General features: G+C 33.8%; 1 protein-coding gene and 1 non-coding gene across 3 annotated transcripts in view; both read right to left on the reverse strand.

Annotated features, from left to right (window-relative positions):
• CPLANE1 (ciliogenesis and planar polarity effector 1) overlaps positions 1 to 16,514 on the reverse strand; it is a 115,868-nt gene that overhangs the window by 41,982 nt on the left and 57,372 nt on the right. For both annotated transcript variants that reach the window (XM_031964220.1, XM_031964228.1), the window contains 6 exons: positions 15,772 to 15,932; positions 7,191 to 7,270; positions 6,056 to 6,135; positions 3,920 to 4,000; positions 2,402 to 2,591; positions 77 to 358 (listed from right to left, as the gene is read on the reverse strand). In XM_031964220.1, the coding sequence (XP_031820080.1) occupies positions 77 to 358; positions 2,402 to 2,591; positions 3,920 to 4,000; positions 6,056 to 6,135; positions 7,191 to 7,270; positions 15,772 to 15,932 (874 nt within the window). The remainder of the gene's footprint in view (positions 1 to 76; positions 359 to 2,401; positions 2,592 to 3,919; positions 4,001 to 6,055; positions 6,136 to 7,190; positions 7,271 to 15,771; positions 15,933 to 16,514) is intronic.
• Positions 15,319 to 15,424, reverse strand: LOC111719061. Its single transcript, XR_002769362.1, has one exon. It is a non-coding gene; the product is annotated as a U6 spliceosomal RNA (small nuclear RNA).

Genomic DNA, 16,514 nt, shown 5'->3' on the forward strand with positions numbered 1-16,514 from the left:
AAAGTATCCAATTCCCCTTAATTCAGAGATTCTGATAATGGAGTCATAACCCAATGTTCTACATTTAATATGGTACCTGAATATTTCCAATTTTGTCCTGATCAGACTGGACAATTCTTTCTTGATGAGGTCTGCTCTTTTCAAACTGTCTGGAATTTTCTTCAAGGGATCTAAGTAGGAAATCTTTCTTAACATTTGTAACTGTGGGCTCAACATCACCACTGCCTCTTGTGGGGCCTGAAATTTGGCTTCCCTCCAAATGCATATTTTGAAGCTGCTGTGTAAGATGCAGATTGGGAAGGTTGGCAAACGATGATCCTACTATTTGCATTAGGCTCATGAAGTTGATCTGCTGCAACTAGGATACAAAAAAAAATTGTTTAATTATTTAAAAATAAGAAGTCACAATCCCTATTAGAGTCAATAGTCTGAATCATAACCTTGGTTCTTTTTTCAGCCAGTCAGTCAATAAACATTATATTGGATAATAGGTGAGGGAGATTAAAGGGAAAAAAAAACCTCATACTCGCAAAATATATACCGCAGACAGTATATTGAAAGTATAACATATCATAAAATATAAATATATCTAAGAAATGAAAACAATTTAAGAATTTATTTTATTTTATTTATTTTTGCTGAAGCAATTGGGGTTAAATGACTTGACCAGATTTGAACTCAGGTTCTTCTGACTTCAGGGCTGATGCTCTATCCATTGTACCACCTAGTTGCCCCAGAATTTAAGAATATTGATAAAATAATATTCTCTATTTAAGTCCTACTCTGACGGTGTAGAGATGACACTGTCTTAAAGACTATGCTAATGGAAAAAGGTTTCAAGTGTACACCCTGCATTGGAGTTTGTAGTAGATGACAACCCAGCTAAGTTCAAAAATTTATAAAAAGATTTATAAAAAGATTGGTCACGAAATGATGGATTTTTCTTCCACAGCAATTCTCAAAGACCATCTACCAGAATGCAGAAAGACTAAATCTTGGAGGGTATGTGTTAAAATTTGGACATTAATATACTGCTGATGGCATTGTAAAGGGATCCAAGTATTCTGGAGAACAATTTGGAACTATTACCAAAGGGCAATAAAGTTGTGCATAGCCTTTAATCCAACTACCAAGTCTATAATCCAAAGATATCCCCCCAAATGGGAAAAAGACCTATTAATATAAAAATATTTATATCACCTCTTTTTGAATTTTTGAATCAAAAATCAAAGGGATGCTCATCAGTTGGGGAATGGCTAAACAATTTGTGGTACAAATGTACTGTAATATTATTGTGCTGTAAGAAATGATAAGCAATGTTTTTTCCACTCTTTTCCTTCCCTTTTGATTTGATTTTTCTTGCACAGCATGATGAATATGGAAATGTTTTAGAAGAATTGCACATGATTAACCTATATCAGATCATTTGCTGTCTAGGGGAAAGGGGGAAGAGAGGGAGAAAAATCTGGAACATGAAGTTTTGCAGGAATGTTGACAACTATGTTTGCATGTAATTGGAAAAATAAAATGTTATTAACAAAAAAAAAGAAATGACAAGCAACACAATTTCAGAAAAATCTGGAAAGACTTACATGAATTGACATAGTAAAGTGTCAGAACCAGGAGAAGACTGTACATAGTAACAGCAATATTGCTGAATGAAGAATTGTAAATGACTTAGCTATTCTCAGTAATATAGGGATCTAAAATAATCCCAAAGAACTAATGATGAAGCATACTATCTACCTCCAGAGAAAGAACTGATATTGATTGAATACAGCATGAAGTGTGTTATTTTTCGCTTTTTTTTTCTTATTTGAATCTTCTTGTACCAAAATGAATTATTATGTAAATATTTTACATAATTGAACTTGTAAAACATATCTGACTGTTTAACATCTCAGGGAGGGGGAGAAGAAGGGAAGGAAAAGAAAGGATAGAATTTAGAACTCCAATTTTAAATAAAAATGTTTTTAAAAAATTCCACTGGCTAAGTTCAAATGACACTCATCTAAAAAAATTAACTAGCTAGAGATTATTTTCATCCTAAAAGGTCTCCAATTGTTGACTTGATTTATAGAGGAGGAAAAAATGAGATTTTTGAGTCAGGTGTCTTCAACAGAAAATAGGTAGTCCACTAGGGAATAAAACAATGGAATTATGGAATTAGATTGTTTGGTCCCACGTAACTAATAGCAAAGGAAAAATTCAGAAGAGGAAGATTTTTTAGAATCAGATTATAACCAGTCCTTTTCCGAAACTAGGGATGAATAAATTTGAAAGCAATTTTTGCCTTTCTGCAGTTCTTTTGAAAGAATATTACCTCAATTTTTCTAATTCTGCTTCATACCCAAACACATATAAAGCACACACATGTGCACATGTATTACACATAACTCACCTGAACCAATCTAAACAATTCATCATGAAGCATCTGTCTAACAGGTTCTGAAGAATTTGGTAGTTCAGCTGGGGACTCATCTTTATGGCCTCTATGACGTTTTGAAATAGTATTTGAGGAAACACTGGCTGTATCTGATACCAAAGGTGGAACTGAGGAAGATCGGTCTTTTGGTGCAGAAACTTGTATACTGTATGAAGGAACATGTAAAACAGATGCAGACAATCACTGATATGAACAATGAAATTCAAAACAGGGATCAGAATACACTGATCCCACTTTTTTCTTTAATTGAATATACGTTGTCAGTAAACTTCAACTTCAGTAAATTTTACTGACTTGGCTTTAATATTCCTTAAAGAGGATATAACTCAACACATTTGTAAAATCAATTGCTAGAGAAAATGGGTAAAAAATGTCATACTCTGTGCTTTATGCCACACTTGAAATACCAGTGATGTCTGATAAATTTTATCATAACATTCAAGTTTCACTTCCTAAGCTTCAGCTTATGCATTAACCACAAATGAAGTGTAGAGGAACTGATGCTTAGAAAAGGTAATGAATATTATAAAATCTATCAAAACTACTTAAAGGAAAGATAGATGATATTTGTGAAAAGCTGAAAACTGCATGAACTAAACCATAAAGAAGGTAATTTATATGAAAGCAATTTGAGCTTAAATCTAGCAAGAAAGATAAGGGAATCAATACTCATTATTTACATATGTCTATATTAAAAATCAGTTAAACTGTTTCACATGTAAGCCAGGAGAAATATTAAAATATTTCCTAATCCTCTTTCTTTCTGAAAACTTTAGTTTTGAACTTAAGTTATCTGAGCTGATTAACTGAATATATATGATTATGTAGACAATAAAACCTTTTCTCTGGAGAAATTTAGTTAAGGAATAACATTATATTATATTTAAGTTTAGATTAAGGTAAGTAAATAAGTCTTTATACCTAGATTTATGAAATATACACTATAGATGTCATTTATTTCAAGACAGATTTGTGCCTTAAAAAAACACTCAATATCAATTCTCATTTATTAATATGGAAAATACTTTTAGGAGTTTCATGAGTCTAAATGCAAAAAATCATCCTAGTACTTTAAAAAGATACTAACCTTTAGATCACTCTCTCCCTCAATTAGTACAAAAATTGGAAGTTGGTGTTGAAAGGAGTATTTTTGTAACAGAATTTATCTTGTGTGAGTATAATATTTTTCAAATACTCTTTTAAAATCATGATTTAGAAGCTAAAAATTGGAAACAAAATCTACCTCTTTTTTACAAAGATAGTATTTATTTCCTACTTTCACATAAGATTTTTTCCTCTCTTGATCTTTAAAATGTAGATTTTGTAAGATTTAAAATGTTTTTAAATATGCTAATAAAATGAGGAGAAAATACATTTCTAATATCTATAGTAATACATGCAAAAATATTTACAGCTTCAAGTACATAGAAACTACAATTTATTTAATAAGAAACATAACTCATTTTCTCTTACCTATGGGTATTTGCACTCGTGTCTAAACAGAATGAGTGAGGAGGAATGGTGAGTTTAGGGTCAGCAACAGTCTCAACCATACTATAAATAAGATTAGAAAAGAGATTTATGTAGCATATTTTCAAGATATTACATATATTAAATTACCCCTAACACAGACAATCTGTCAGTCTTTCACTGTCCCTTTATCATAACATGTTGTTGAGTTCATAAATATAGTTTGTTTACAATTGTCTCCATAGCAATTAGTAACTGACTGTAAGGCAATGACTAGGCTTTGACCACTATTTGAAAAACAGTAGACAACACTGAAAAATGAACACAAGGTTTAAAATAAATATTACATTAATTTTTCATAATATTCAAAGTTTCTTCCCTTTTTAAGTGAAATTTGTACTCCTTATACTGAGTCTACATTACCTTTTAAATAAGTTTTTTCCTTAATAATATCTGTATTATACATTTGTCATTTTGGTTATAAAAGGATATTTATAATTGGGTTATGGGGAACACTCCTGATTTCAGTGATAGAGAGAAGTCCTAATTGAGAAAATTCTATCAATTCAAGTTAGCACCTTGTTTGTAACATTTTCTAAAAGTCTTGACTAAAGTACTAAGTAAGAGCTTATGTGATTTTTCCCAGAATCACACAGCCAGATGCATAAAGACATAATATCTACCAAAAGAAAGCAAGAAGCAGCATGTCAGAGTGGATAGAAAATCTGGTTCAAAGTCAGGAAAATATAGGTTCAAGTCAGATCTCTCACAGAAAATGGCTGCTATGACCAGAGAAAGATACTTAAATTCTTAGTGCCTTAGGCGGTAAGTTACAGAAACTAATAGAAGAAGTTCCTTACTGCCAAGTCCCTACACTAAAGGCCCCAGTAAAAAAAAAAAAAATTTAGAAGGTACCTAGATGCAGCACTTGTGAGGACAAAATGACATCCAAGTTCTTTTCCCTGATTCATTTAAACTATGTGCTGTCTAAATCAGCTATTATGTCCTAGGTGACTACTGTCCTGACTCGATCTACTTTGGCCATTGGATCTGGTATTTGGTCAAATCTGGCCAGATTTATCTTATCTGAACCATAAATGTTTTCTCTAGGCAATGTGCCCTTACCTGTGAGACTCCATATTCACCCACTAGCCAGGGGAGGATTCTGACAAAGGTCCCCTTGGCTCAGGATGTGGATATTACATAAGTAGGAGTCCATGAATAATGTGTATTGGGCCAGAAAGCTTAGTCAGTTAAAAAAAAAAAAGGGAGGGGTTGTTAAGAAAGGGGTGGACAGGTTGCTATTTGACTAATAGGCAAAGAAGTCACTATTTACACAAACACATAGATAAACACAGATGTCACATACATGTGTATGTACAGACACACAAAATAAATTTTTTAAAATTCAAGGTAGTTACATGAAGGGTCATTAGGGAGAGAGGTGAGGGGGTAAAATGGACCCCCAAAATATGGATAGAACTTTAAGGGGTGAGAGGAGGTATAAGGGGACACAATCTGGGGAGGAAGTTTATATTTACTATTTACTAAAATACCACATGAAAAAGTGGGGACCAGAGATCAGACTACATAGCATCGATCCTCAATCTAGAGCAGGAGCACAGTCAACAAGCTGCTTATTTGTGCCTGTCATTATATCATCTTGCATGAAGGACTGTGCCAGGCACATCTACTCAGCAGCCCTCCACTGAAACTGAATAGCAAGAAGCATGTGTGTGCTATCTTTTTAACTAGTACTCTTTTGGAGGCTTTTTCAACAAAATTATAATTCTCAAAAGACTTTCCACTAAAAGGGACTTTAATAATAATCTTTAACTGATCTAGAAATATTACATATAAACTAAAAACACAACAGTTTCAAACTATGTTATTTAATATACAGGATGAGGAAAGTATTTTACAAGGAAATCATGCAATTTGACTGAGAGAACTTAGAAATATAACATTTACCAAGGCCAAATAAAGTAACAGCTATTAGCCATAGTTCAAAAGCACAAAGATAAAGCCTCATTTATGAAAATTTACCTCAGAAAAAAATATTTAAAATTGAGGAAAAAGGTTTCATTGAACTGAATGACACAATCATCATAATCATTTTAAATATTTTTTAAAGTTTACCCTTTCTGTTCAAATGATGTTTTCATCAGTTCTTCCACTGATTCTTTCAATGGATACTCAATTTTTTCTCTGAAATGTTGCTAAAAAAAATAATAAGCATAAAAAACATGCATGGTTATAGGTATCATGACTCTAATTTAGCTTTCTGAACAACCATTCCTCTAGAAAAGGGGTTCTTAACCTGGGGTTTTTAAACTTGAAAAAGAAAAAAATAACAATTCTCTGTATTTTCACAGACTTTTGGTTTATTTTGTTATTCTAATTTAAAAATAATATTCTAAGCAAGGTGTCCATAGGATTCATCACTTGTAAAAGGAATCCATGACACAAAAGGGGTTAAGAACATTTCCCCTAGGGCAACTAAACTGTTAACAAGAAAATAAATGGTCCATGCAAAGTCTCAGTTTCCTTTAATAACACTGTGACATAGCAAGCATTTAACATGGATGGCTTATGAAACCAGGTTCTTGTCCAGATACTAAGATTCCATAATCTACTATCTGCCCCTTGAATAAGATATATAGAAAAAGGAAGGAAACAAGGAAAGAAAGAAGGAAGGAAGAAAAGGAAGAAGAAAAGAAGGGAGGGAGAAAGGGAGAGAAGAAGGAAGGGATAGAAGAAGGAAGAAAGAGAAGAAGGAAGAGAGGGTGTAAGGAACTGCAAGACAAATAAGCTTATAAACTATCTGAGAAAGAAACAGAATGATTCAGTTATACTTCCTCTCATACAAATACATGGTTCTTTATTATTTTAACTCTAAAATAGGGCATAATAGTCATTTTATAAGAATTCTTTCCAAGTAGTAAAATACTTAAAAATATCTTCAGACTAGCTGTGAATTAGTATTCTACTAGATGAATGTTTAAAGTTATAATTCACCAAAGAATATATAACATGTATAACAAGTTTTCTTAAAGAAATTATACTTTTTGCCTAAAAATTCATGAACTTAAATTAACAAGTATTTTCAACATTTCAATTTTAAGGAAAGAATACAGCATGGTAATTCTTTCCATAAATAATTTAAAAAATAATGAAATTTTAATGATATGTTTACACTCTAAGTAGATGCATTTATAACATAAACATAAGAAGAAACTGTCAACTTGTGTTATCTACATGTAATCTGACTTACTTCTTCTGACTGCCCTTCTAATGGCACAAGACTGATGGAAATGTCAGTGTTTTGGCTTCCAAATGAGCCTTCAGAGTTCTCTAGATTGAGACACAAAAAAACACAAAAATGATTATCTTAGAACTCAGTTGATTTTTAGAACACTTGGAATAATCTATAAAGATGAAAAATTAAGTGATAGTCAACCTAAACAAAATTTTCAGAGGAATATTTAAAAATATGATTATTAAATCCTTAGGTTCTTCTCAGTGACCATTTTAAAGTTTTTACTCTCTCCTCAAGCACCCATTACCCACTATTTATAATAGAATGGATAGCCATTCTACTTCACTGAGAAGTGAGATCATCTTAGCGCTCAACCTCCATATTCTATCCCTTAAAATTTCTCATTATCAACCATTTTTCTTTCCTATTATCTTGTCCTAAAAAAGAGGCATATTTCTTCCTTAACTAAGGCTCTGATCCCATATCATCAGACCACCCGCAAAACTTTGCTCTAGCAATCATCCTTTCTGTCACACATTTTCAATTCAATTCAACAAACATTTATGTGACTAAGTGCCAAAGCACTCTGAAAAGTACAAAAATGAAAAAGAAACAGTCACCGTTCCTGTCCTTAAAAAGCTTATGTTATTTGGGAATATAAACTTTTCCTTTGGAAAGGAATATATATATATTCTTTTATATATACTACATATAATATATATACATATATAATAAATATATAATACTTTTATATATTATATATATGCTTACATGTATATTGATATATATTTATGTATTTATGCTGTTGCATATGTATGTATATATTGACTGAAGTACTAAGTAAGAGCTTATGTGATTTTAACATAACATGGAGATACATAAATGCAAGATAATCTGAGTAAAGGTCTATTTAATAAATTAGGTATATCAATGAAAGTCTCCTGGAGAAAGTGACACCTGAGCTGACCTTTGAAGAAAGATAAGGATTCTGAAGAAAAAAGATAAGGAAGCACATTGACATGGCTTGTGCAAAAGCAAGAGGATGATAAACAGAAAGTCAAGTTTGGGAAACTACAAATTACTAGTCTAACTGGGCTAGAACCGAGTCCACAATGAGGAATACTATGTTTCTTTCATCTCCTTAGGAGCAAGCTCAGGTCTCCCAATCCTAATAAAAAAAAAGCTTCTTTTGATCTTTCCATCTTCCCATCTCTATCTAATCCTTCAATGACAAATATCTTTACATTTTTTTTCAAGGTGACCATTTTTTATAGGCTATTGTCCCTTTATATCACAGTAGTGAAAGGTCTTTTTCTTCTGGTATAATTCACACTGAGAAATATCAATTCCTGAAGGTGATAAAAGATACTAGTATTGTCCCATGGGAGGAATTTTCCTGTTCCTGACTGTGTATTTCCTTATTACCTTTTGCTCTTCCATACAATCATTTCTCACTTATTTGTTACAGAATCTCTTCCCTAAGTCCATATCTTCCTACTCTTCCAAGGCTAAAGTTGTCCCCAAGATCTGCGATTCCCTTTCTTCTGAGGCATATGGGTATTCTCTGAAAACACCAAAACCTGGGAGATCATCCCCACTGTGAGGTCCCCATCTCCCTTTGCAGATCACTCTTCCTCCAAGGGGACATTCTTCAATGGGATGCTACTTCCACCAAAGAAATAAGACTTCTCCATTTCTTTCCCTCGTTTCAATTCTTCCCCTTAGCCTCTTCCCTATTCTCTTGCAGGCCTTTTTTCTCCTGATAAATGACAAGAGTTGTTTACCCTTCAATGTTAATCTTTGATTTGATTAGGGTATGTCACCTATTCTATTTTCTACTTTTCCTTCCCCTTTTCTATATAGTCTCATTATGCAATGTAGTCATATGAAGCAGACTGATTGACCTATAGGTAGTATGTTGTGATATTTAGTCCATTTTTCAGGCCTCCACTATCACTCCTTCTATATGACTTTTGCTATCAACCTTATCCCTTGTATACTTTAGAAAGAAAACTCTTAAATGATTTGTTGTTGTTAACAAATATATATTTTTCTTTTTTTCTTATTTTTTTCCTGGAGATAATTTGTTTTAATAGCTATATCTTACTTGGCTGATAAATTTGTTTACCTTTCTTGTTTGTGAAGCGAACATGTTTTTAGGTCTGGTTTTCTTTATAGGAGTGCTCCAAATGTTTCTTTTTTAATCAATTTTTTTTTTCATTAATGATTAGGCTCAGATTTTCAGTATATATCACTTTGGAAACACATTTTTTTCCATTCTATCTAGGAGCTTCCAGTGGATGCAGAAAAACCTTATCTGAATTTCCTTAACTTTATATCTGAAGGTCTTTCTCCCAGTCCCTTGCAAAATTTGTTATCAATGAAATTGTTAAATTTAACCAACATACACGGAGTTCAAAGCATAGGTTTTAGTTTTCCTGGAAGGAATCCCCAGGTTCTTTTGAATGGCACTCTGTTTTCTTTATTCAGAAACTAGCAGTTTATTGTATTATTTCTGACATTATTATGTTCAATGTTTTATTTTTCTAGGAGACTTCTTAGCCTTAAAATATTTCTATGTATCCTATTATAGTCTGTTATGTTTTGATTATATAAAGATCATATTTCTTTTCATTTTATTGCTTTTTGCTTCTCTTCTTCAAGATTATGCTTCACTTCTGTATATTTTCTATCCCAATTATTTATTTTCTCTTTTGTTTCTTTAGCAAATTTTGCCATGGAGAATTCAAGTTTTTTTATTCTGTCAATTACTTCTATATAAATTCTGCTTTAATAATTCTTATTGATCTTTAAAATCTTTTGTGAACATCCTGATGATTTTCCATGCAGGTCTTATGCTTCATCAGTTGTCTTTTGTCTTGCAATATTCATTCATTTATATTGAATCTGACAATCTAGAGGACATAATTCTTTCTATTATTATCCCCATCATCAAAAGAAAAGGAGTCAGAAACTGAGGAATAGGGGAATATAAGAGAAAAAGACAACTGAAATTACCAAAGATTCCAGGAAAAAGAAAACTTAGTTAAAGATCTTGAACTATAAACAGATTAAACCAGATAAAACCTCAGTTATTATTAATAACATAAGGAATAGGCCTCAAATTCATTTCAGTCTTCTCCCACACTGAAGAAGTCACTGACTTCTGGGAAGACAGAATTAGTTTCAATTGGATACCAGTCCCTTTTTCCTCAGATCTAATAGATTGCCTGATATGCTGGTATCCTGCTTCAGTTCCTTCCATTTCTCAATTTTTGAGTGGTACAGAACATTATTATGCTGCTGTCTCAGTCAGAGGAAGCTTCTGCTTTTTGATTTTCTAAGATACAAGGCTAAGGGAAGGAGAGTTTGTTGCAAGCCAGTGAATCACATTATGAAGTCCTACCAGAATGTGACAGCTGGTGGGAAAGGGGATGCTGAGTGAACATGGTCCGGGTTAGAGATTAGCCTTCTCTGATGATAGTTTACTGGGTTTTTTCCTCAATAGGATTCTTAGTATTTTAGACTTTAGAATACAGCTAAAAAGGTTTTTATCTCTTCCAAAAATTCCTATTTTGGAGTTTTGAGAAGTCACAAGGATCAGAAAAGGTCTCTAGTCTTCCATCTTGAAACTTTCCTTTGTAGCATGTGACATTATTGAACACTCTCATTCTGGATATTCTTTCCTCCTCTGCCTTTTCAGGTTTCCTACCTCTCTAATCACTTTTATTTAAATGTTCTTGTTCCTCTTCTCTAGAACCATTAGTGTGAAAATCCTCCCACGTTTTGACTTCTGCATGTATATCTTGTTTTGGGGTGATCTCATTCATTTCTATAGATTCAACAATCACTCTATATAACTGACCACCAAAGCTATCTGAACATTCTTTTGAATTACAATCCCTACTTCTGACAGACTACAGAACATCTCTTTTGTCCTATAGGACACTCTAATGTCCAAATGGCACATTAAATTCAATATACTCAAGAGAAATCTTCTCTCTTAATTATCTTTCTCTAAAAACTTGCTCCTTAGATTATACAACCATCAATTTTGATGGACATGGCTCTCATCAACAATGAGTTGATTCAGACCATTTCCAATGACCTTGGGATGAAGAGAATCATCTGCTCTCTTAGAGCAGTCCTCTCATAGAGAGGACAGTGGGAACTCAATGTGGACCACAACATAACATTTTCATTCTTTTTGCTGTTGTTTGCTTGCATTTTGTTTTCTTTCTTATTTTTTTCCTTTTGGATCTGATTTTTCTTGTGCAGCATATTTGTGGAAATAGAGAGAGAGGAACTGCATTTGTTTAACATATATTGGATCACTTGCCAACTGGGGGAGAGAAGGGAAGGGAGGGAAAAAAATCAGAACACAGGGTTTTTGTAGGGATGAATGTTGAAAATAATCCATGTACATATTTTGGAAATAAAAAGCTATAATTAAAAAAAAACTTGCTCCTCTTCTGGACTTCAATACTTTTGCCAGCATTATACCATCATTACCTAGTTTCCCATGTTTATAAACTTGATGTCACAGTGAATCAGTAACCAAGTGCTACTGATTTTACCTCAAAAATATCTCTTATCTGTTTCCTATTCTTTATTCCAATTTTTCATAAATAGTTCAGTAGTGGAATAGGAGTTAACTTCCATACTTTCATAATTTCAATTATTGTTGTGACCCAAAATACAATGGAACAGACATGGGAAAGTTTGATTTAACCCAGCTATATACCCTTTAATTAAGAAAACATAAATTAAATAAAAATTAAGAAAATATAAATTTTAGGACTTCAGGAAAGGAGCCCTTGAGACCTTAGGAACCTCCTTCTCAGAGGAATTTAACATCCTTGGACTATTTTTAAAAATTTATTTCTACTTTTATTATATATACTATATATATTTTATATTTACATTTTTTTATTTCAATAGTACTTTATTTTTCCAAATGCTTGCAAAGATAGTTTTCAATATTCACCTTTGCAAAATTGTTCCAAATTTTTCTCCCTCTCCTCCAGTAGAGGGCCGGAACTCTGAAAAGATATACTTAAGACTCAGTATGACTGATGAGATAATGATTCTCCAGCTAAGCACATACTTAGCGTGGTACTTAATGTGATGTAAAGATGTAATGTTCTACTTTGACCGGTGCTGTGTGGGCTAGTGATGTAATCGTACTGAATGGAACAACTGGAAGAGCTCTCTCAGCCACAGCTCTCAGCCACAGACACAAAAGAAGACGCCAGATTCCAGACTACATCTCTGACCAGTCCCGTGAAGGCTCTCCTGCTTCCTTCACTCCTCCCCTAAGCCCAAGGACTCAGGTTAATCTCAAGGTGCTCCGGAGAGCTGGTCTGGACATGACATCCTTCCCCGCCTCTACTTCCCAAGACAGCAAGCAATCCAATATAGGTTAAACATATCCATCCTTCCAAACATATTTCCATATTCATCATGCTGCACACACAGACATAAACCAGATCAAAAGGGAAAAAACAAGCAAACAACAGCAACAGAAAGGTGCAACTACTCCGCTTTGATGCACATTCAGCCTCCATAGTTCTCTCTCTGGATGCAGATGGCATTTTCCATCACAAGTCTATCAGAACTGGCTCAAATCACTTCACTGTTGAAAAGAGACACGTCCATCGCAAGTGATCCTCGCATAACCTTGTTGCTGTGTACAATGCTCTCTTGGTTCTATTCACTTCATTTAGCATCAGTTCGTGTAAGTCTCTCCAGGCCTCTCTGTATTCATCCTGTTGGTCATTTCTTACAGAACAATAATATTCCATAACATTCATACACTATAACTTATTCAGCCATTCTCCAATTGATGGGCACCCACTCAGTTTCCAGTTTCTGGCCACTACAAACAGCTGCCACAAACATTTTTGCCCGTGAATAAGGGTCATAGGAGAAGGGTCACAGTCAATGGAAACATGAAGTAAGCAAGCTTTGCCTGAGCCCCCAGAAGTGATTTGCTGTGAGCAAAACAGGGGCCGCCCGGTGAGCGGGAACTCTGGCCATATTGAGATTGCTTCATTAACAGGAAGTGTTCTCCTTCTCTGATGGGCTGTGTGTGACCTCATAGACCCTATTTAAACCGTAAGGAGGAGGAAGTTGCTCTCTTTCATCTGGTGTTCACATGGGAGTCCATAGGAGGTCAGGGACAGGATGTGAACCCATGAATGAAAGACGCTGAGCTTGCACCTGGCTGTTCTTGAGCCCTCTACCGGTACTTAAACTATTGTTCCTATGAAACAGTAGCTCGAGATCTCTGCAGACCCCAGAAAGAGGGAAGCCTGATGAAACTGGTTTATATACTGCAAAATTCAGTGACCAGAAGTTTCTCTGAGGGTCTGGGAATTAGGAGAGGCTGGTAATGTAAAATGCAAAGTAGTACTAGGGTGTTCACAAATAAGGTGAATTCCCCCCCCCCCCGGAATTAAGCATTTACACATGTGGGCCCCTTTCCCTCCTTGAAGATCTCTTTATGATACAAGCCCATTAGAAATACTGCGGGATCACAGGGCATGCACAGTCCAAACTACTCTCCAGAATGAATGACTCCATTCAGAACTCCACCAATAATGTGTTAGTATTGGAGTAGTTTTTTTTTGACCTTGTGGATAAATTTTTTTCTGGAGATCACTGGATGTTTTTATTAAAAGGAGTGTTTACCTTAATCCTCAGGCTCTGGATGATGAGCTAGAATATGGTCACATCCTAAATCAGGTCCTTTTTTAAGCAACCCATCTAGACCACTGTAATAACTCTACCCTTTATTCTCACTCTACACAACTCTTCCCTAAATACACACACACTACATTTATATATGTGTGTGTGTATATTTATAAATGTATGTATATACATACACACACACACACACACACACACACACATATATCCACACTACTGCCAAGAATTTCTTCTTCAAACATAACTGTATGCAGACAGAGAGCAACTAGGTAGAGCAGCAGACAGATTGGCAGGCCGGCAGGCCCTTTTTGTCTGTTTGCTCTGTCAAATTAACTATGACAGGCAATGGAAAACCTCTCCAGTATCTTTGCTAAGAAAACCCCAACCAAGGTCCTGAAGAGTCAGACACAAGTGAGACAACAGAACAAAATGCATGCCAGCTTTTTTAGTCAAAACCCAGCATACAGCATGGGGCCTGGCTCAGAGGAGGCACTCAGCAAATCTTAATTTAATTAAACGCTGAATTTGAGCTCTCTATTGCCTAATAAGGCAAGTTCAGATGTTCAGAACTCTCCGAATGCAGACACTGGTTCATACTTTTGCACTTTTCTATACACTTGTGACTTACAGGCAGATGAACATTTCTTATCTCCTATTACTTCCGTATCTGCTCTGCTCCCATCCAGAGTCTAGGCATGAGGTCTCCTGTATGTGCCCTAATCTCTGTTTCGTTCACACTGCTTCTTTGTGCCTAGACTGACTTCTCCAACATCTTAACCCCATCTTTTGAAGACTTACTTATCCTTGATGCCCAACTATCTTCTTGATTAACTTTCCCCCAATTCCCCCATCAGTAAGGATTATTTTCCCTCTTGGACTTCATGTAACACTTTATATGTACTGCTCTGATATACCTGTTTACCATTTTATATTACATTTATCTGTATATGTCATAACCCCCCTAGTCCATTTTGTAAGCTCCATAGAACGATTTTTATCTAAATTTTTTCTCTTTCATTCATTGCCTAACATACATCATGTACCCACCCAAAAGTAAATGGTTCAATGAATGCTTAATAAATTGAAGTCACCATCAAGTCATCTCTTCTACACTTACCATAACTTTTATTTTTCATTTTTTTAAGCACAGAGACTTTTTAATTCTTTTTTTGAGTTTAAATCCTCTCCTTTCCTCACTGACAAGGCAAGAAAAATAAAACCCATTACAAATACTACAAGTATATAAAAGCAAATTTCCATATTAGCCATGTTCAAAAAGAAAAAGAAAAAATATGCTTTCATTTACATTCTTGAGTCCATCAATTCCCTATCTGGAATTTATTATGAGTATTTTGGAATTGTGGTCATTCAGAGATACTTTCAAAGATGACTATCTTTACAATATTGCTATTACCGTGAAGACTGTTTGGGTAAAAATAAGGAAGGCTTCATGAATTAGCATGTCATTCCTGTACAAGGGGCCATGCTAATTTTCTCTGCATAGTTCCAGTTTTAATATAGGTGCTTGAAGTGAGTACTCATGAGTACTTTAGTCACTAGAATAGCAATTCTCTGGATCCTAAAAGCTCCATGAGCTTTAGATTTAGGGATCCTGATCAACTGAATCTAATCTAAAAGTCAATATTTTTTCATACAGATAGTCTAAGGAACATTGCAAAGGTGTAAGAGGAAAAAATATTACAAGAAGCTAACATATTTTAGCCAAAAACATCTGTCTCCAACCTAATTTACATAAGTTCTTTAATAATAATCAAAATAATTTTAAGTTATAGTCTATAGTAAATACAATAACTACAACATTGGCTTAAAATTATCATCAAATTTATAACATCAAATTAATAAGTTATCTACTAAATGAACTTACCTCCATAGTTTGGCATTTTCATTTCCTCTTGTGTAAATATTTCCATTTCTTCTGGGAGATCTTTGTCAAAATCTGTAAATTCTTTATCAGTTACATGAGTTATAGAAATGCTCTCCTCAATGAGTTCTTTTTTTTCAGGATCTTTTGATTGGATAGTTAGTCTATTGATAGAAATCAGGAAAAAAATTACATACTAAATTTAGAATCAAAAATGTGACCTGATGAAAGTACTTTTTTTCCAAAACACTTCAGTCATTGTTATTTTATAATGGCAGAAAAGATATTAGTTTTGAAAAGATCTGTACACAGAAACTGCTAAGAATTCTAACTTATCCAATCCCTTTCAAAAAGGAGTCTTTTCTGTCATTCCTTAATGATTTCATAACCTACATACAGAAATGACTAAAAGTGTGCAAATAAAATTTTTTATTAAAAACTAATTACTTATAATTTTTATGTAATCCTATAGGTTATATGTAAAAAATTAATATGAAAGTCAACCTACCTGCTCAGAAAGATTAATAACAGAAAAAAAACAATTTTTTTCATCATTTTAAAAGAAATTGTTAAGGGGTCCTCACCACTTATTATTAAAGTTAAAAAAAATGCAAAAAGAAACTAGGCATTGACCCACACCTAACACCATATAGCAAGGATAAAGTCAAAATAGGTTCATGATCTAAACATAAAAAATGATATTATAAACAAATTAGAAGAACATAGGGTAGTTTACCTCTCAGATC

Source organism: Sarcophilus harrisii, chromosome 1, assembly GCF_902635505.1.
Source record: "Sarcophilus harrisii chromosome 1, mSarHar1.11, whole genome shotgun sequence".
Taxonomy (NCBI): Eukaryota; Metazoa; Chordata; class Mammalia; order Dasyuromorphia; family Dasyuridae; genus Sarcophilus; species Sarcophilus harrisii.